The sequence below is a fragment of the Chiloscyllium plagiosum genome, unplaced genomic scaffold (assembly GCF_037043375.1).
Source record: "Chiloscyllium plagiosum isolate Xiang-an unplaced genomic scaffold, Cpla_swu_hap1 HiC_scaffold_10, whole genome shotgun sequence".
NCBI classification, from domain to species: domain Eukaryota; kingdom Metazoa; phylum Chordata; class Chondrichthyes; order Orectolobiformes; family Hemiscylliidae; genus Chiloscyllium; species Chiloscyllium plagiosum.
In genome coordinates, this window is record NW_028270148.1 from 117,867,457 (window position 1) to 117,889,651 (window position 22,195).

Here is a 22,195-nt window from a genome sequence, read left to right on the forward strand (position 1 = left end):
AATCCCTTTTCATCTGATTGTTAAAGAATGCTTGAAGCCTGACACCATGGCTAAGATGGCTACACATTTGGGGGATGGGATGACTTTTTCTTCTTATATTTTTAACTTGATTTGGAATCTGAACTGAGAGTTCAAACCAATTTTGTGCATTTTTTTCATCTTCAGTCATAAATATTGCCCGAACAAAGGTAGTTAAAAGATACACGCATGTAAATAAATATAGACACAGAAAAGAAATGTATCATATTTGAAAACTGACTTGCAGATTATCAATAGGGATCTTGTATTTTAGAAAATATAACTTTAAAATAATTCCTTACAAATTAAAGCCGGAGGCATTATAGATTTAGATTTTCAATTACTGATGTATTAAATTGTTTGATGCTTAAACTGACAGCTTATAGGAAGACTTTTAACTGATACTACAAATCTCACGACAGTGAAGCTCCAGACTTAGCGAAAAAGTGTTTGACAATCCAGTCTACAGAAACCATGCGAGGGTAGTATGTAATGATGATTTTTTTTCCTCTTTCTTGTGGATTGTGACTGGGGATAGATGAAAGATTTATTTGTTCTGAAATAGCAGGAAATCTTGATTTTCTGAAGGTATGGTACTGGCAAACACTACTTCATTCTTGGAGCCTACTGGAATGAATCTAGCCAAAAATAAAGGATGTCTACAGAAAGTTTAAGACAGGTCCTACTGGAAGACCAAGTGACTACAACTGCCAACCCAGAAGAAAACTGGGCAATGCGAGGTTTTCAGTAGAATTTTGTTCAGATTTTTTAAATACAAAAACGCAGACAAATGCAGCATGATCACCACAGACATCACGGACAGCTTCCAACAGAACTCTGAGGGTATTATGCTCTGAACACTTTTTCTTCCCTTACTGCTGAAAGATTATACTGGTTATCCCATTAAAGTTGGTAAAATGCCATTCTTATGTCTTAAAGCTGTAGCATTCGAGGTCAAGAAGTGTATGCTACTTCTTACAAGGCTAGTGTGGATGTAATCTTCCCAAAGTTACAATAATTAATGTTAAGCTTCTTTAGCAATACGTTTCTGAAAGAACTTGCCTGATAATATACTTAGAGCCTGTCTATGCTGTTTGTATTTCTAAGCAGGGAACATTTTTATGCACCTCACGTACTTTGGTTTAAATCTTCAGTCAAACTACGATGAGAATTAATGTTTCCTTGGGTTATGAGAAAAACAAAATTTTAAAGTCATCCAAGATCTTAATGAATATGAATAGTAAACAACATGTATAAATTATAATCAAAGTACACTGAAGGACCAGTGACAAAATGGTCAGCTTGCTTTAAAACTACCTTCTTCAAAATCAGTGCTGCAATAAATATTAAAACAAAGCTTTGTCAATGTTTTCCAAAATTTGACACACTTTGCCAATATATAGATTTATGAATATGACTTTAAAAATCTACAAGTGCCAGCTAGTACTTCACAAGATTTGCTCACAAATAGTTGCATCATTTTACATGGGAAATATGCAGTTTTGAACTTCATTTGTCTGTTCTGCTGCAACTCCAGATAGAGGCTGAACTGGAAGGAGGGTGGGAAATATCATACAGGTAGACAACCTAACATGAAAATTGCCCATAGGACATAAAGTTTGCTCTTTGTTTGGTCATTAAGACTTCATATGACATGTCATGATAATTTTGGCATAATTGTCTCTACTAGGAGGGGAGGGAAATCGGGAATTGACCATCCAAAGATGGAAAATTATTTATAAAAAATACAAAACTTGACATGAGAGGAAGTGAAAAAGCAAGTGTGTGTATGTGTGCATGTGCGTGTGTGTGAGAGAGAGGGGGAAGAGAGGAGAGAGAGAGAGAGAGAGAGAGAGAGAGAGAGAGAGAGAGAGAGAAAGAGAGAGAGAATGAACTGAGACTGTCAGCTAACAAAAAGTAATCCCAAAGTCTTCTAAATAGCACAAGGAGGTAAAGGAGAAAAGGAGCTGATCAGGAACTGAAAACAGAATTCAGGTAAGGAGGCAGGAGACATGGCTAAGACATTAAATTAGTAGTTTGCACCCATATTTACCAAGGATGAAGATACTAGCCGAGGTACAATGAATGATGAGATTATTATTACTCTAGAAGGATTTGCATTGAAGAAGGGATATATGATAGACTTTTCAGTTGTTAATTTTAAATCTGATGTAGACAAATTGTGGGGGAAGTTATCGCCTTGTGGTGTTGATCCAGAAACCCCGATAATGTTCTAGGAACTGAGGTTCGACTCCTGACATGGTAGATGGTGGAATGTGAATTCAATAAAAATATCTGGAATTAGAAATCTAATGGTGACCATGAAAAACCATTGTCGATTGTTAGAAAAACCCATCTGTTTCACTAATGTCCTATAGGGAAGGAAAGTGTCATCCTTACCTCACCTGGCCTGCATGTGATTCCAGACCTACAGCAATGTGGTTGACACTTAACTGCCCTCTGGGAAATTAGTAATGGGCAATAAATGCTGGCCTAGCCAGTGACATCCGCATCCTGTCAACATAAAGTTGTTATTAGGGAAATGGGCCACGCATCAGCCATGATCTCATTGAATGGTGGAACAGTCTTATGGGGCTGTCTGGCCTCCTCTTGTTCATATGTACATAAAGTTGATAAAGTACTAAGACCAGATGAGATGATTCAAGGATATTGAGGGCAGCAAGTGTGGAAATTGTGAACACATTGGCCAAACTTTTCCAGTCTTCGTTAGACTCAATGTTGGTGGCAGAGGACTACAAAATTTGAAACATTATGCCCTTATTCAAAAAATGGATGTAAAGATACACACCAAAACCACAGACTAGTTAGCTGTGGGGAATCTTTTTGAAACAATAATTCAGGGCTAATTCATTAGTCAAATAGACAAATATGGATTAAAGAAGGAAAGCAAGTATGCATTTAGAGTCACTGAGCTGTACAGCATGGAAACAAATCCTTCAGTCCAACTCGTCCATGCTGACCAGATATCCGAAATTAATCTAGTCCTGTTTGACAGCATTTGGCCCATATCCTGCTAAACCCTTTCAATTCATATGCCTTTTAAATGTTGTAATTGTACCAGCCTCCATCACTTCCTCTGGCAGCTCATTCTGTACACACACCACTGTCTTTTCAATCTTTCCCCTCTCACCTTAAACCTATGCCCTCTGGCTTTGGACTCCACAGTCCCAGGAAAGACCTTGGCTATTCACCCTGTCCATGCCCTTCATGATTTTACAAAACTTTATAAGGTTACCCTTCGCGCTCCGACATTCTTAGGGAAAATAGCCCAAGCATATTCAGCTCAAACCCTCCAACCCTGACAGCATCTTTGTAAACCTTTTCTGCATCCTTTCAGGTTTAACACCATCTTTCATAAGGCAGGGAGACCACAATTTAACGTAGTATTCCAAAACTGGCCCAACCAATGTCCTGTACACCCACAACGTGACATCCCAACTCCTATACTCAAGGCACTAATCTATAAAGGCAAGGATACCAAACACCTTCTTCACTATCCTACCTACCTGTGACTCCACCTTCAAGGAGCTATGAACCTGCACCCGAGGTCTCTTTGTTTGGCAATACTCTCCAGACCCTACCATTAAATGTATTAGTCCTGCCCTGGTTTGCCTTACCAAAATACCACCCCTCACATTTATCTAAATTAAACTCCATCTGTCAGTCCTTGGCCTATCTGATCAAGGTCACTGTCTGCTATACCAGCAATTTTGGTGTCATCTGCAAACTTACTAACCATTCCTCCTATATTCACATCCCAATCATTTATATAAATGACAAAACTTAGGGGACCCAGCACCGCTGGTCACAGGCCTCCAGTCCGAAAAGTAACCCTCTATACCATCACCCTCTGTCTCCTTTACAGAAAATTATGCAGAATTAACTAAAGAGTATTTTGAAGAGGGTAATGGTATTGATTTGTTGTAGTTGAACTTCAAAAAGCTACAGTGTCCCACAAATGGTACCAGGTGTGAAGAACCTTCAGTAATGAAGAGATATTAGAGAACTTGGGATTGTTTTTCTCAGAGAACAGTAGATTTTATTTAGGTATTCAAAATTGATAGCAAAAAGAGGAAAAAAATCTTTTCAAGCATAAGTGGCTGGAATCTGGAATGCACTCCCTGAGTGGAGTGGAGGCAGGTTTAGTCCAGGCATTTAAAAATAATTACATAATTATCTGGAAAGGAAGAATATGCATGATTACAGGGGGAAGGTGATAATAGTGCAAAGTGAGTTGTTGGACAGCCATTGCAGGCATGATGCATCGAATTGGTTCCTTCTGGTCTGCAACAATTCTGTGAATCCGTTAAATCTCTGTTTATCCAAAAAACATAAGCACAGTAAGGAATGTTCATACATTGCTTGACTTACTAACAGTATTCTCTCTCAGAATGCACTGTTTAGGATTCTGACTTTCAGAAGTTTACTAGTATACATACCATAATCTGTGTACTGAAGTAGGGTTCTTTTAGGATGAATTAAGCCAAGACAACAACTCTTCTATCCTTTCATCACCATGGTGGAATCTCAAAAAGGTGGTTATTTAAATGTGTTTCAAGAATATTATAAAAGCATACTAGATCATAGGTGTGACTTAAAAATATAACACCCAAATATTAATTTTGTGTGCCTTACGTGGTTTCCCATTTTGATTTAGATTAGATGAGTTATGGGTTTCCTCAAACTTTATATTCATTGGGTGCCAATTCTGACTTTAACAAGAGTGGATCCAAAAGATCTCAAACCAATGCAACCTCCTCATAGATTTTGACTTTAGTTTTTAAAGTGAGATTGCGAGAAATAAAGGATTTATGATCAACATGCAACAACAGCCACCTATTTGGATTCTGATGGTACTGGGGATTTTCCATGATTGAAGATGCATAGAACAATGGGATGGTCCAGCTGATATCTCTGGATTGCTTGTAGCATATGATCAGCTAAAGGAAAGACTACCTTCTAGCTAAAAGTGCTTCAGGTTTTAAAATATCAAATGTTTTTTAAAATAACAAAGGAATAGAATGGGATTAATTCCAAATCAAAGAAAACTGTTGGAGTATGTAGATGAAAATACATGCAATAAAACATTTGAGAGAATTATTTTTTACATGAGGTGAACAGAATACCTGTATCCATGGTTGATGATCACCTGAAGACAGTCACCTGGAGCTATTCTCCTATGATTTAGGTAACAAGGGTACTTCTGATCATTATTTTTGGGACTCTTGTTTAAAAGATTGTGAAAATTGATTCATTTCAAAGACTGTAGAGAGGCCTGGACTTGTTTCTTTTAAAGATAAGTGACTGGAATGTAACAATGGACTTTTTTTTCCCAAAACACTGACCGGAAGAGAAGACCTTCATAGACTATGGAACTGCTTGGATTTGATAACAGTGAAATCACATGTCTAATTTGATGGCTGATGGATGATTGGATATTGTTCGGAAAAAGACATTTAGGCTGTAGCCTGCTAAGTGGGAAGCTACCCAACTCATCCTTTCCCAACCTTTTGAGAAAAGCCCTTCTAGAGTGCAGTGGGAGCACAGGTGAATTGATGCAGCAATGCTCCTCAGAAGCCAAAAGATTTGAGCTTGACATTTGCTTGCTTCCGAAAAGCTCCCTGTAACAACCAGAGGCATCGAGTGATTCATCTAAATATACCAGGATACCAGACTGGAAACCATCTGGATATTTCTGTTCGTATTCGTTTTCTTCAAGAGTTAACAATTATTTGACTAAACTATTATGATTTTGTAAAAAGTTGATCTCTGCAAAGAATTTTAGATTTATTTTAAACTGATGTGTGCGCGCATGCATGTTGAGTTATTTAGAAGTATTAATATTTATACTTTTACTTTTCAAATGATCAGATTTGCATCCTTGTTGAATAAATCTTGATTCCATAATAAATAAACAAATAATTTTGTGAAACCTTTTAAAATATTTTGAAACTAATTTATATAAAGTATATAATTGGTCATATCAGAAACTGGATAAAATATTTAAATGTATGTTGTCACCTGTAGAATTGTGGAACTAGAGGAAGACAATGTATTCCTTCAACGTCAATTGGAACACCAGAGAAGGAATGATTCCATCAACTACAGCTGATGTCTTTCAGACCAACAGACATTGCTATCATTTTTAGTTACAAGGTTTACTCAAACTGTGGTTACAAGTATTATCAAATCAATAAAACTTATATTTACTTTCATGTTCGCATTATTCTTATAAACATATTATTCCTCAGAATAAAGGAAGTCTGTGAGAGTGTAAGTTCTGGGCTAGAGTCTGAAGGACACTGAGCTCCCTCTGGTGAAGGAATAACATGTTCATTAAGGAAGCACCACCTCTGGAATGATAATCCCTGCAGCTGTTTTTGCTTACATTATTGGCTAAATTTTCATAACCATGAGCATTATTAGAGCATTGCAGTAATTAAGAGTTGTTATAAAGTGAATTCTCAAACTGCAGATTAGAAAATTAAACTATTTCCTGATTACATATTAATGGAACACAACAATAGCAGTTGCCATAAGCTTGGAAGGCAACCAAGGGATAAATCTGTGTACTTAATTACCATAAACAATGGCTGCATAGAAATGAAGTTTTATGCACATTCCCTTCTGTAATATGTCTGATATCACTACACACTTGACAATTCTTGTTCAATTATCTCTATTATTTAAGGCACTGTGAACTGCTCCATGTAAATAAATTAACCACCCCAATTACTTTCAATTCATTGAGGGACGCCATAATGGAAAATGTCAAGAAGTGCATATGCTTACAGAATTCACTTCAGAAGATACCTCTAAAAGTAAAACAGTATTTACTGCTAAGTAAAAACAAAAACATATGACTGACAACTTTAAAGAAAACCTTTGTTTTAAAACTGCAAATAAACTGGAGTGCATTTTGTTCTTTAATATGGTTTGCACTAGTTTTTGTGGATATTTAATTTTATTAATTCCAAGAAATAACATTTAACCTTGCCTTCAGTTTTTTTGAGGATGCCTACGTTTTTTTTGCATCTATCACACAATTAGTTCTGGTAACCACCAAAAGACTCGGTAACGTTTTAAAACAAAGGACATATTTCATCAGGTATTTTGTAGTACATATCAGTGTTACTGGCACAAAACAAATCATCAGAGCAATTCTGTGATTGACAAAGGGCCTGTTTTTAAAAATTATTTTCATCACCAGCAGAGAACTGCTGCAGTGCATCAGTGTGGTGGCAATTAGAACTGCGCTATTATAGTACTGCAAATGCCAACAACTTTATTCAAAGTTTCTTTAGGGTAGGGAAAATGTCTGACTAAAACATGTAATGCCCATTCCATCTGGCCAGTAATTAAGGAACTACCACAGAAATGACACAGCAACTGAAGGGAGATTTCCAACTTGCTCAGAGATATTGTCTTGTAAGGAAGTAAAATTAATCACTTGCAAGTTCCAGAGGTTTGTGACATTGTAGCATTCAGATGCAATGTGCTATTAAAGTACTGCAACAATTCAACAGTAGCTAAGTTAAGCACTATTATGTCAAATTAAAGCCTGCAGAAACAAAACTTAAGATAGTTGACAATGTTTAAAGGAAAAGCATACAGTATTTTAAATGAATCAACCATACTTCTTGCGATTGAATGGTATAATTTCTCAGCAAATTATTTAAAGTGCTAGAACGAATAAATGTTCAGTTACTCAAAATTCTATATAGTTCATTACACAGAAATATAATCAATTCTAGCATTTTTAATTTGTAACTTGGTATTTCAATTTGTAATTTTAATACAATGTGTTACAGTCTCCACTTCATTTTGTACCTTGCTGGTGGCGAATATTAGTATGAAAAATGCACTGCTTCGACATAAAGCATTCATTTGGGAGTTCTTAGGATTAATTCCAGTTTTGCACTGGGTGGAACTGAGGTATCTACAGCACACCCTTTACATATTCTTTCTAAATGCACCACTCCATTCACTAACTGTACAAAACACGTTATTTAGGTGAGGGAAAAATAGCAACATGAGGATGTATAAGTAAGTCATTTATCTTGTGGTGATATATCGGCCTGTTTCATGCTGCAGATTTAGTTTTAACAATAAAGCAGAGGCTTATTATGTTAAAAAAGAATAAATCAAAGCATCTACGAATAACATTCATTTAAAGATTTTGAAACGTAATAAAAATCCCACTCATTGCAACAGCATTCCATTACAATACTCAAATATCAGAGAGGTCACGTAGGTCTGACTTATGATTTGGAGGTGACGGTGTTGGACTGGGGTGTACAAAATTAAAAATCACACAAAGGTCTGACTTAGCTGTGGTTTCACTTCCCAGTCGTGAGCATTTGATTGTCTCTTCCTTGATTCGTCCTATAACTAAATTTAAAGTTTCTCAGCTTTATAATTTCTCAGCTTCATGTTACTCCTTCAGGGTTTTAACCAAGCACTTTTGGTCTGAAACATTTAAAACTCACTACACAGAAGTAACTTCTTTCTTAACAGTCCTAAACTGTCTCCCTTTCTCAGGTGAAACTGTTTCACACATCCAAATTCAGCCAAGACTTCTGCAAAACTGCCCAAGTTGGTTGACATTAAAAAGCTTTCTTCCAAGTTATGAGTGCTCCCCTAAGTCCAAACATTTATTCCTGCATCTTCAATTTGAAGTCTAATGCACATTGTTTACTTTGTTCATTCATAAATTCTCCTAATTTAAACAAAACTCCACTATACTTCAGGAAGTCTCTCTCTAATACCGTGTTTTAAAAGAAATCACCATGGCTGCAAAGATACCTACAGATTAATCATTAAATCAATTTTGACACAGAAAACCGATATGCCATTAGTCCAAAATGAAAAGAACAAAATAAATTATATCAAAATATATATAGAAAACATACCTTACAGCACACTCACTATCACAATTTATAGGCTTTGTATCAGATATTAATTTTGATTCTTGAGCACCGACCACTTTACCAAATTTACTTCTCATCCCTTATAACTGCATTGCAACCTTTTAGCAATACCCAATTAGAAAGAGCATAACTGAGAAATCATTAACATACAACTCTGGTTGCAAAAACTGACATCTGAAATATGGAAAACAGACTGAAACAGCACTTACTGAGATGACTGACAGTTGCAAATCATTCTCATTAAATAACTTTATACAGTTTCACAGCAAGTACAATTGAGCTCCCCACACTTCTGTCTTAGTAATGGAAACCAATGAAGATGTGACTTACTCACTCTTTGAAGATGAGCTCACCTTATCTAGCTAAGGTTTTGAAGCTAAGCTGGGCCAGATTTCATAACATATGTTGCCTCTTGTTATGCGAAACACAGCTCCCACTGTGCCTGGGAGAAAGCGAGAGCACGAGCGAGCAAAAACATGAAATAAAAAGTAAGAGTGAAAGAGTGAGAGACAACGAGAATAAGTGGAATTAGAAATCAAGCACAATAGAGTGACAAAGAGTGAAAGCAAGAATCAGCGAAAGTGAGAGCAAGCATGGAAACAATTGGGAAAGAAACAGCTTTTCAAGTTATTTTGACGGGGGGCTGTGGGAGTCTTACCTCACTGAATTGTCAAAACTGGTTACAATCCAATGTGAAACTTACTCCCTGACGTAGCAAGTGCTTCCTGAGGTCTCCTTCACTCAAATCCCCTGCTGTATGAATGGAATGGTTCAACAATTGGATCCTTAGGTGCTGGCTGCAGCGAGTGATCCCCACAATGGAAACAATGCACAAAGCTGCTATAACTGTTTAGATACTCAATACCTCAAAATATCAATACCAGCCGAAAACAAATCTCAGGCTACAGACGTATTGAGAAAAAGGTAGATAGGTTACAACTTTACGAGAACGAGCTTGTCTCCCAGTATTCCAGGAAAGGCAGGTATTAAATCAATAGCAAATTTTGTACAATGCTCGATCTTCTTTCTACTGCAGCTCTCTGTTTTTGGGACTCATTTTTCTTGTCTCATTCTCAATCTTACATTGCTCGAAATTAAAAATCATAGAGTATTTTCCATGTCGATAGAAAATAAAAACAGACACAAACAAGGCTCAGCTGCTGTTTAGGTCTCTGCAGTTGGACATGCAGCCATTTCAGCAGGTTAAATCTAATCTGTAAAATCTTCCAAAATCCTTTCAGCACTGAGTCCTAGTTCATCAAGGCCAGATACATCTTCGAAACCACTTGCTTTGACTTGAAAATTTTAAATATACAAATGTGTAAACTAAGAACAATTTCATATTTCCCTAACAGGTAGTTTAAGTGTTCGACTGGCAAAAGAAACTAGTCACCTGTTCAAAATCTTGGCTAGAGACTTCTGCTTAATGTGCTTGGGGTGGCATTGGAATAAGAGAGACACAAGAATTTTAAATAGAAGCAAAAATTGTAACTGATTTTACACTGAGCTTTTAAAATTTAAAGATGGTCACTTAACATCTTGGAAAGTCACTAATTTGCAAATATTGTGTTTCACAAGTGCCTAAAGATTCAGAAATTCAGGAGCATGGTCCATTGTGGCAGGATTAGATAAATATCCTAAGCAGGAATGGTGAAGTCTGATGCTTTCCAGATATTGGAGTTTGGGGCTCATTTAATAGAGTGTGTATATCAGCCTTCCAGCAAAGACCAAAGAATGAAAAAGGGAGATCAGAGTAGCGGGCCTAGATTGATTGATTTAGTGAGAGGAGGGCAAGAAGCATTGGTGATTAATCCCTTCTATGTGGGGTCAAGTAGATCACTCCTGATCCTCCTGGCTCCACACTCAGATAGCTACTTGCTTTGTTAATTGTAGGTGATACATAGGACAGGTTTCCCTTAGTGCAGTCTGACAGCCAGTACCAAAGTTGGAGAGGAAAGTTGAATCAAAAGTTATTGCTTATTCTTATTTGCTTATGCAAAGATCTTAACAATTGTGAGAGGTATAGGTGAATGACATACCTGGGTCTATTCTCACCCAACATGATAGGAAACACATTTCTGGCTACATGTATACAATTCATGCTCTTCATTTGGCATCTTCAGTTTCTGCACTGCAGCTAAAACATGTGCGCTGGGTGAATAAACTTACAGGCCTAAATGTTTCAGTGACATTAGCTAGGTAAAGGCTGTACCACATTTCAGCTTGGCTCCGTTGTCTCATTTCCTTACATCTAAAACCACAACAAGCTTTTTTTTAAAATAGCTATCTTGATGTAGTATCTACTAAATACAACTTGTGTATGTAGTATCAGAGCATCATGTTGTCATACTATTACTGTAAAGGAAGCTGAAAATAACATGGAAATCTTCTGACCTACTCTTGTGAAAAATAATTGTTGAGTATCTATAACAACACTCAAATTTTTGCTGTTTAGTCAACACAAGCTTCCATTTGCACTGCATATGGTTTCATGCAGTACTTGGCTTCAGCAGGGCAACTGTTTTCCTCTGAATCAGTAGAACAGTAGAGATCTCACATTTTGCTGCAGCATATCAATGAGGCACGGATATGTATTCCAGCTCTGCATGGATGAACACACTGTTCAATAGTGCTGGCTCACACAGTATCAGGTTGAGTTATCACTTCCCATGAAGGCACTCTTATCACCAGTGCCCAGAGAGGTGGCTGCGACTCACAGCCTTTCATTTTCAAGGCAGTTTGCTGAACATTCAGGCTTCAAAGATTCACATTTTCAAACTCTATAAGAGTTTGTGAACACTCAATTTGCCAAAACTGTTTACAGTGTAATTGGGCACCGTACCTGTGTCCATGAGATAGCGAAGACGCTTCTCCACCACTGCGGCCCGTGTGTCAATTTGCTTCTGCTCATTCTCCAATGCTGCCAATTCTCCAACAACATACTGACTCGTGTCTTTGAACCCTTTCTGTTGACAAGAAAAAAAATCACGACATTAAACAAAATATATAATACAATTATAAAAAGATATGCTTTCCTTAATCTAGTGTACGCCACAAAATATATTTTGGTGCTTACAAATTTTGCCCAAAGTGCAGCTAACATCAGAATTCCCAAAGAAAAGTTAAATGTGAGTATTCATTTTTCGTCAGATGTGAAATCTTGTTTTTAAAAATGTTTACCATGTAGTAAACACCTGCCAATACAGCCAATCTGATACATTTTCCATTTTATGCACTATAATGATCAATGTAAATTTTGGGAGTAAAATTACCATAATTAAGATAATACATTAAAAATCCCTTTTCCTGAATTATTTTGGTAACTGACTATCAATAAGTTTCCTCCTTTCATTCCATCAAATCTTTCCTCACAAATCAATTTTACAGATGATCAGCCCATTTTCCCACTGTGCTGAACCTCCCCATTAATTAAGTGAAAAAATTATCATATATATTATATTAACGCAAACATCATTCAGTTGGTAATTCATGGCTGATCTGTATAATGGAAAGGTTGAACACCCATTAACCCATGCCAACAAAATGGGTTGTCTGGGAAATTCTAGCAGGTCTCCTGTGACTTTCCCTTCCAACTGAAGCTTGCAGTATCCACTTTTGTCATAATTAAAATTCTCCTGGTAGATCAATACTGGAATCTCTTTATGGGAAGTGCCCTGATGGAAATGTCTCAAGGATGTTGAAGCTGTGCAAGTCTGAAAAATTCATCTTTTATCTGACAATTATCACTACACTGCAGACTAATTCAGTGGTGCACCCCTTTCACTTTGCATTGAAAATGTGAGAGATTGACATCTGAAAACCCAACATCTCATTTTTTACCAATGAAGACAGCATTTCTTTATATGACCCAAGAAATAATCACAGTCAGTAAAGCACAGAAAAATTTAACGTACACCAAATACTTCATCTTCTGCTGGCTTTCTCGGAGTTGTTTCACATATTTCCGTTCTTTCTTCATTTCTTTTTTTTGCATCTTCTTGTATTGATCTTTGCCTTTTAACCTCTTTTTATTAAAAAAAAGGGTAAGATATTCAGAAATTGGTTAAAATTATTAACTCCACCTTGAGCAGAGGAGGTTATTCTTACAGAGGAGGTTAATTTCAATCTTATAAAAAGCATCTCTGGCAGCTAGAGAAAATGAAGTGCTATATAATATTTTAACATTCTTATCTCACGAATTTCTCACCTGGTCTGCTTTCCACATACTGACTAAATGACTGAAGATGGGTTCGTCTCACAGCTGAATCTTTATTGAACACCACAGGACCTCGCAAACGTTCGGTGGCTTGACGCAAATGCTCAGCACGATGATCCTCCATTTCATTCTGCCAGGGATTAACAATTGTTTTCATATCATTATCCAACATTTGTCTAAATTTATATTCAATAAAACAGTTTAATTCCCTATATATTTGCAAAGATAAAGTTTAACAAAAGATAAAATCTTTGCTCACACAAAGAATCTTTAAGTCATGATTTACATCAGCTCTATATATCAAATACTAACATCTAAAGTAATTGCTTTGTTCCCTTATTCTAGCTTGCTATCATCTGTATAGGAAATTACCAATTTACCTGCCAGTTTCTGACAAGAACTAATTTCTAATATTGTGCCAATTGAAAAAACCTACTATGACAGGCTAAAGGTTAAGGAGTACTGGTGTAGAATAAAGAATGGAAAATTGCTGACTTACATTTTATTATCCAAATATTTGTGTGATTTATTAACACATTAACAATGTAATTTTCAGCTTCTCTTTTCCAGGCCGCCAATATTTATGCATTTGCCGTTCCCCAAGGACCCAAGAACTATGGTGTGTGGGAGAAGCAGATACCAGGGTACGTTGTACCCAAAAAATATTGCATTCTGCTGCTAATCTTGTATTATTTCTAAGTGTTTTGAAAGTAAATAGAAAAAGGCTGAGATGCATGACTAATAGCTTAGCCTACTGAATGTTGAAACTGGTTATCAAATGCTACCAAGGCTGTGCCCTTCCTCTGCATTAAGACAATCAGTAATGAGGGGGTCCTCTAACAGCCTATTCTCTTGCCTTGAGGAGGTATGGGATGCAGAATTCTCAAGAGAAGGTAACAGTTTACCCTCTCCTACAATCGCAGAATGCCTCATTTACAAATATCTAAACTGCATTTACAAACATATTCAATCTGCAGTCAATTGCCCCTTGTGAGAAAAGCTGCTTTGGGACTATATTTTAAATTTCTAAAAAAATGCTGACTGAAGCTTATAAGACAATTCTAATAAAAATTGACTAAGTGTGGTTGATGTTAAACAGAAGATGAATTCTATTAGAAGATGAATAATGTAACAAAAAGATTACACAAACCTTATTCCCTCTTACACAAATGTAAACACATTAATGCAGACTAATGTTTTGCAACTTTATGGCAGTAGAAGTGTTACAAATCAACAGATATAACTACTGAATGGAATCTTGTTAAGTAACACCACCACAAATAGATGTAAGACAAAGAAGCCAAAAAGAAAAATTCTAATTACTGGCATACTGGACTCTTCAATATACCTCCCGAAAACTCAAATAGTAATAACATATAAATAACATACACATACAAAGAGGCTTTTCAAACTCACTTGCAGCAGAGATAAACCTCGTAACATTTATTTCCTCCACAACATGTTACTAAGGCCTGGCATTTGCGAACAAATAAAGATCAGTCTAAGCCTAGTAAGGTGTAAAAATATCAGTATGATTAGCTCACAAATCCCATTTTGGGAAACCTTTTTATGCCAAGGGACTTCTGCCACTTTACAAATTTATTCCTTTAAGCTGGGTTAATTCAGTTAGCTTGCCAATTCATTGTGTTTTTCTCAAGCCAGCTTCATATTGCATTAAATCCATTGAAGAAAGCTAAATTGAATGAAAAATCAGACTGATCTGAGCTCCTCTTTGTTTAAAGCAAATACAAGTCTTTTCCTGCTACCTTGCTTTCATCACTGACGTATAGGAACCGATAGTGTAAAGGAAAGCAATGAAAGTCATTGTTTTTCAACTTCAAAGAGCCTCCTGTGGAAGGAAATCCTCTCAGTCAGCATAGGCGGTCTCTAAAGATATTCCAGGTGGGTGTAAAGTTAGACAACCAAATTTATCCTAAAGCCAAAAATTTAAAAAAATGAAACTTTTTAAATTTTACAGCTGGAGTGATGTGGATATTTTATCCTATGCACTTCTCATGTTAAGCAAAATGTTAAAATAATTTTGCATAAATAATTGAAATGACACAAGCACCACACAAACTTTAGAGCAGTACACAATTTTCATGTTAACTGAGGTGCCAACATTTTTAAAAACCACTTCAAGCAATACACCTTCTGTTCTTTTATCATTTATATTTGTAAACACCTAGAAAGCTATTTGTTTCAAACGCAAATGGGTGAAAACTTCTCCTTATTGCTGAGGTGATATCATATTGTTAGGCAATTCTGTTGTGAATAATATTAAATAATTTGTCACACTATTAGCTGCTGTTACATTATTCAATTGCAAAACTCATTTCAGAATGAACAAGCCTGTCTACATGCAAAACAGCTGTAAAATAAGTCAAAAAACTAATAAATCCAGAGTTATAGCAATTCAAAGTCTTTTGATTGAATTTCTACATCACAGCAAGCCAGCTATCCATGATTTAGCACTCCTAATGGCTTCCAAAAACCATCTGCTAAACAAAAATATGGCCTTATTAACTGCAAACTATACTAAGTTGAATCAAAAACAGAAATTGCTGAGAAAATCTCAACAGATCTGGCAGCATCTGTGGAGAGTAATCACAGTTATGATAAGGGCCCATAGTGTTAGAGACAAGGTGCTAGAATGGATAGAAGCTTGGCTGTTTGGCACAAAGCAGAGAGTGGGCATAAAAGGGTCCTTCTCAGGATGGCAGCCTGTGGTGTTCTGCATGGGTCAGTGTTAGGACCACAACTTTTCACTTTATACATTAATGATCTAGATGAAGGAACTGAGGGTATTCTGGCTATGTTTGCAGATGATACAAAGATAGGTAGAGGGACAGGTAGCATTGGGAAGGCAGGGAGACTGCAGAAAGATTTGGACAGGTTAGGAGAGAGGTAGACAAGCCACCTAGCGGATTCATTCCTCCCACTGACTAACCAGGTTATACCCTTTGCCTGTCTTCATCTATCCCCCATTTCACCACCCTGCCCTCGCCATCCCCTTTATCTGCAGCTCCCCTTATATCCACCTCCAGTCCTGAAGAAACGTTACACCTGAAATGTTGACTTCTCCATCTCCTGATGCTGCCTGGCTTGTATTGTTGTCTACCCTGGATTCCAGCCTCTGCAGAATTTTTTTGTCTCTAATGAGGTTAGGAGAATGGGCAAAGAAGTAGCAGATGGAGTACAATGTGTGAGGTCATGCACTTTAATAGAAAGAATAGAGGCATGGACTACTTTCTAAATGGGGAGAAAATTCAGAAGCCTGAAGTCTAAAGATACTTGGGAGTTCTAGTCCAGGTAAACTTGCAGGTTGAGTCAGTGGTTAGGAAGGCAAATGCAATGATGGCATTTATTTTGAGAGGACTTGATGCTGTGAAACTTGAAAGGATTCAGAAAAGATTTACAAGGATGTTGCCAGGGTTGGAGGATTTGAGCAATAGGGAGAGGTTGAATAGGCTGGGGATGTTTTCCCTGGAGCATTGGAGGCTGAGGGGTGACCTTATAGAGGTTTATCAAATCATGAAGGGCTTGGATAGGATAAATAGACAAAGTCTTTTCCCTGAGGTGGGGGAGTTTAGAAATAGAGGACATAAGTTTAGGGTGAGAGGGGAAAGATGTAAAAAAGACCTAAGGGGCAACTTTTTCACGCAGAGGACGGTGCGTGTATGGAATGTGCTGCCAGAGGAAGTGATGGAGACTGGTACAATTGCAACATTTAAAAGGCATCTGGATGGGTATATGAATAGGAAGGGTTTGGAGGGATATGGGCCAAGTGCTGGCAGGTGGGACAAGATTGGGTTGGGATATCTGGTTGGCATGGACAAGTTGGACCGGAGGGCCTGTTTCTGTGCTGTACATCTCTATGACTCTATAAAAGCAGAGATGTACTTCTGAGGGTCTATAAGACCACATTTGGAGTACAGTGTGTGGTTTTGGGCCCCATACCTCAGGAAGGATGTACTGGCCCTGCAGTGGGTTCAGAGGAGTTTCACGAGAATGGTCCCAGGAATGAAAAGCTTAACATATGAGGAACATTTAAGGACTCCATCTATACTCGATGGAACTTTGAAGGATGATGGGGGGGGGGGGGGGGGGGGGGAATCTAACTGAAACTTAAAGAATAATGAATAGCCTGGATAGAGTGAATGTTGGAAAGATGCTTCCATTAGTAAGAGAGACGAAGACCTGAAGGCTCAGCCTTAGAGTAAAAGGACGACCTTTTAGAATGGAGATAAGGAGAAATGTCTTCACCAGAGAGTGGTGAATCTATGGAATTCAATGCCACAGAAGGTTGTGGAAGCCAGGGTTGTTGAGTATATTTAAGACAGAGATAGATAAGGGGATCAAGGGTCACTGGGAGAAAGCAGGAGAATGAGGTTGAGAAATTTATCAGCCATGATCGAATAGCGGAGCAGAGTCAATAGGCTAAATGGCCTAATTTCTGCACCTGTGTTTTATGGTCTTAACATTTCAGGTCACGTGATCCTTCATGTGGAATGAAATGTATGCTTTCATTTAAATTGAAACTAATCATAATTACAAATGCCCAGCATAAAATACATATAGGAAAGCAAGACAATGTGGAAAAACTCAACAAGTCTAACAGCATCTGTGGAGAGAGAGTTAGACATTTCAGGTCCACAGTCTGTATGAGTTCTGACAAATGGTCACTGACTAGACCTCTGTCTCTCTCTGCCACTAGACTTGCTGAGAATCTCCAACACTTCTCATTTCTATTAGAGCAAAGAGAAATCCTCTGGATGGTTTTCCAAAAAGCTTTTGAGCCTGTCATTCCTCTTCAGCAGGAGACCCAGGGCCAAGTGCCTGAAATCTAATTTTCAGCATTAAATGTGAATTGAAAAAATTTTTTAGGTAAGCAAAAACAAAACTTGAACAAAAAAACACTAACATCAATATGATAAATTTTTTTTATATGAAATAATCAATTAACAAAGTGATTTTTTTTTACTCTTTGCTTAAAAAGCAGGGACAGAGTTAGACAGATTTAGCTGCAAATTCTCCCTGGTCCAGGCAGAAATCAGTGTAGGGAAGGTGTTAATGTGGCTAATGTGAGGGGTTGGGTATAATTCACATTTGCCTCTGGTAATGGAGAGGGGACACGGAGGAAGGAAAGATGGAAGGAGAGTGTATAGAGTGTATAGCTAGCCCATGAGACTCTATTGAGAGAAGAGGAAGGAAGGAAGTCAAGTAGGGAGTTGATGGGCAGAATGGGGAATGATCCATCAACCACAATTGAAGTAGATGGAAGGATGTCAGGTTGGAATAGCTGGGGTCAGGGTCAGGCCACTCACACCACTGAAATAAAGTTGGAGGTAGAAGTGAGGCATAGCTAGGTACTTTAACTTCCTTCGCCTTGCACATCAGATGCATCTGGCCACTTTGAACAGAACAGTTTCTGAATCTGACTTCGTGAGAAAGAAAGGAGAGACATAGTAATCTGGCACGTCCTTCTTGGCCAATGAAGGCCACATTACAACTTTCCAGACTCAACACTACGTTCACCAATTTCAGATTGTATTCTGTCCCACCACTTTATCTCCTTTCTCTTTGCAAACTTCAGTTCTAGCCTCATTTTTTGGTTGGAGCTTGCTTTTGGCTGGCAGTTGGTCTTGTTCTGCCATTGACACAATATATTTTTGGTTTTTTTTGTACTTGTCCCATTCTCCCTCTCTTTGGCCTTGAATCACCAACTCATCTGTTAGTTCATCTCTCCTATCCTGCACTCAATCACAGACATTCATTTCCAGCCTTATCCATCGGGATTCTTTGCATCAGCTCGAAGGAGGGATCAACTTAAAATTTGAATATCACTTTACTGTCCATGTATATGACCTGACTGACTCAATATTTCTGTCATTTTGTTCTTATTTCAGATTTACAGCACCTGCAATATTTTGCTTTTGTGGTGTTTTATGTCAGCAAGGCTCAGTTAGTTGCACTATTGCCTCTGAGTCATAAGTTACCAGGTTCAATTCCAAGTCCAGAGCTTAAGCATGAAAATTAAAGCTGACACTCCAATGCTGAACCAGGCTGCATTGTTGAATGACCCTGTATGAGCCTTCTCAGGTGGACATAAAAATTCCATGGCACTGTTTCAAAAAAGAACAGGCTGATATACCTGGTACACTGGCCAAGATTGATCCTTCAATCAACATCACAACAGATATTCACAGATCATTACATTGTTGCTTGTGGAAGCTTACTGTGCACAAATTGACAGCCAATTTTTCTGCAACACAACAGTGACAACACTTTGAAAAGGTTCATTATCTGCCAAGCACATTGAAATGTCCAGTGCTCATTAACGGTGCTATAATAATGGGTCTGTTTTGTTGTTGTCCAGAAATTGTTTGTAGTCATGAGGGCATCAGAACTTGAGCTCATAAATATAGTCATTAATCAATGCAATAAAGAATTCAGGAATTTTTTATTTCCTTATACAGTGCTGTCAACACAGAATTCTCTGTCACAAGTGGTTGCAGCACAGATGGATTTAAGGGGACTCGAGGTAAGTGTGTGAAGGGGGAAGGAACATGTGAATTGATAGGGTTAGATGAACTTAGATGGGAAGATCATATGGAGCATGCAGACTAGCATTGACCTGATGGTCATGGCTCTGTTAGAACACAGAACATTACAGCGCCGTTCGGGCCCTTCGACTCTCAATGTTGCACCAACCTGTGAAACCAATCTAAAGCCCATCTAACCTACACTATTCCTTTATCATCCATATGTCTAACCAATGACAATTTTAATGTCTTTTTAATGTTGACGAGTCCAATACTGTTGCAGTCAGGCATTCCATGCCCTTACTACTCTCTGAGTAAAGAAACTACCTCTGACATCCATCCTATGTCCATCACACCTCAATTTAAAACTTTCTCCTCTCGTGCTAGCCATTGCCATCTGAGAAAAAAGGCTTTCACTGTCCACCCAATCTAATCCTCTGATCATCTTGTATGCCTCTATTAAGTCACCTCTTAACCTTCTTCTCTCTCATGATGTCCCTCAGCCTTTCCTCCTAAGACCTTGCCTCCATATCAGCCAACATCCTGGTAAATCTCCTCTGCACTCTTTCCAATGCTTCCACATCCTTCCTATAATGCGGCGACCATAACTATATGCAATAGTCCAAGTGTGGCCGCACCAGAGTTTTGTACAGCTGCAACAGGACCTCATGGCTCCAAAACTCAATCCCTCTACCAATAAAAGCTAACACCGAGATCTCTCTGCTCATCCACACTCCCAAGAATCTTACTATTAGCCCAGTACTCTGTGTTCCTGGTACTCCTTCCAAAGTGAATCATTTCAGATTTTTCTGCATTGAAATCCATTTGCCACCTCTCAGTACAGCTCTGCAGCTTATCTAAGTTCCTATATAACCTGCAACATCCTTCTGCACTGTCCACAACTCTACCGACCTAAGTGTCGCTTGCAAATTTACTAACCAATCCTTCGACCCCCCCTCATCCAAGTCATTTATAAAAATAACAAACAGCAGTGGATGCAATTAGTTACCACTAGTAACTAAATTCCAGGATGAATATTTCCCATCAACCACCACTCTATCTTCTTACATCGAGCCAATTTCTGATCCAAACCACTAAATCACCCTCAATCCCATGCCTCGGTATTTTCTGCAATAGCCTACCGTGGGGAACTTATCAAACGTTTTACTGAAATCCATATACACCACATCAATCATTTTACCCTCATCCACCTATGTTTGGTCATCTTCTCAAATAACTCAAATAGGTTTGTGGGGCACGACCTAACCTTCACAAAACCGTACTGACTATCCCCAATCAACTTATTCCTTTCTAGATGACTATAAATCATATCTCTTACAATCTTTTCTAAAACCTTACCCACAACTGAACTAAGGCACACTGGTGTATAAATACCAGGGTTGTCTACACTCCTCCTCTTGAACAAGGGAACAACATTTGCTATCCTCCAGTCTTCTGGCACTATTCCTGTAGACAATGATGACATAAAGATCAAAGCCAATGGCTCTGCAATCTCTTCCCTATCTTCCCAGAGAATCCGAGGATAGATCTTATATGGCCCAGGGGACTTAATCTATTTTTACACTTTCCAGAATTACTAACACCACCTCCTTATGAACTTCAATCCCATCTAGTCTAGTAGCCTGTATCTCAATATTCTCCTCGACAACATTGCCTTTTTCCAGCCTGAATACTGATGAAAAATATTAATTTAGCACCTGTCCTATCTCTTCGGCTAACCTGTAACTCTCAAGCGCCCTAACTGAGCCTTCATGTTTCAACTTTACATAAGCCTCCTTCTTCCTCTTGACAAAGAGCTTCAACTTCTTTAGTAATCCACAGTTCCTTCACTCGACCACTTCCTCCCTGCCTGACAGGTACATACTTATCAAGAACACGCAGTAGTCGTTCCTTGAATAAGCTCCACATTAAATTGTGCCCATCCCTTGCAGTTTGCTTCCCCCTCCTATGCATCCTAAATCTTGCTTAATTGCATCATAATTGTCTCTTCCCCAGCCATAACTGGTGCCCTTTGGTTTATACCTGTCCCATTTCCATTGCTAAAGTAAACAAAACCGAATTGTGGTCATTATCACCAAAGTGCTCACCTACCTCCAAATCTAACACCTGGCCTGGTTCATTACCCAGTTCCAAATCCAAGCAGGACAAGAAAGAGAAGACAAAAAGAATGGGAAAGATAAGCACAAAGTGAAAGACGAGGATGAAAAAATATTCAAATATTCCAAATCGAAAGCTGCACCAAGAAAACAGTCCAAGAGAGCATTTGGAGGCAGCAGTTCAGTGTGTAACAATAAGCAGCCCAAGAAGGTAAAACGACCCCAGCACCACCACCTCCCTCCGCCTCCTGCAAACATTAATGTGAGCCAGTTAGCTCAGATGACTAGAATGTGGAAGAGAATAACATCAACAGCAGAGGTTTGACTCCTGTTATAGCTGGGATAGAC

General features: G+C 38.1%; 1 protein-coding gene across 5 annotated transcripts in view; it reads right to left on the bottom strand.

Annotated features, from left to right (window-relative positions):
• Nucleotides 1-22,195, bottom strand: part of ehbp1 (EH domain binding protein 1) — a 390,401-nt gene that overhangs the window by 43,377 nt on the left and 324,829 nt on the right. For all 5 annotated transcript variants that reach the window (XM_087991708.1, XM_087991709.1, XM_087991711.1 and 2 more), the window contains 3 exons: nucleotides 13,177-13,315; nucleotides 12,884-12,993; nucleotides 11,812-11,935 (listed from right to left, as the gene is read on the bottom strand). In XM_087991708.1, the coding sequence (XP_087847834.1) occupies nucleotides 11,812-11,935; nucleotides 12,884-12,993; nucleotides 13,177-13,315 (373 nt within the window). The remainder of the gene's footprint in view (nucleotides 1-11,811; nucleotides 11,936-12,883; nucleotides 12,994-13,176; nucleotides 13,316-22,195) is intronic.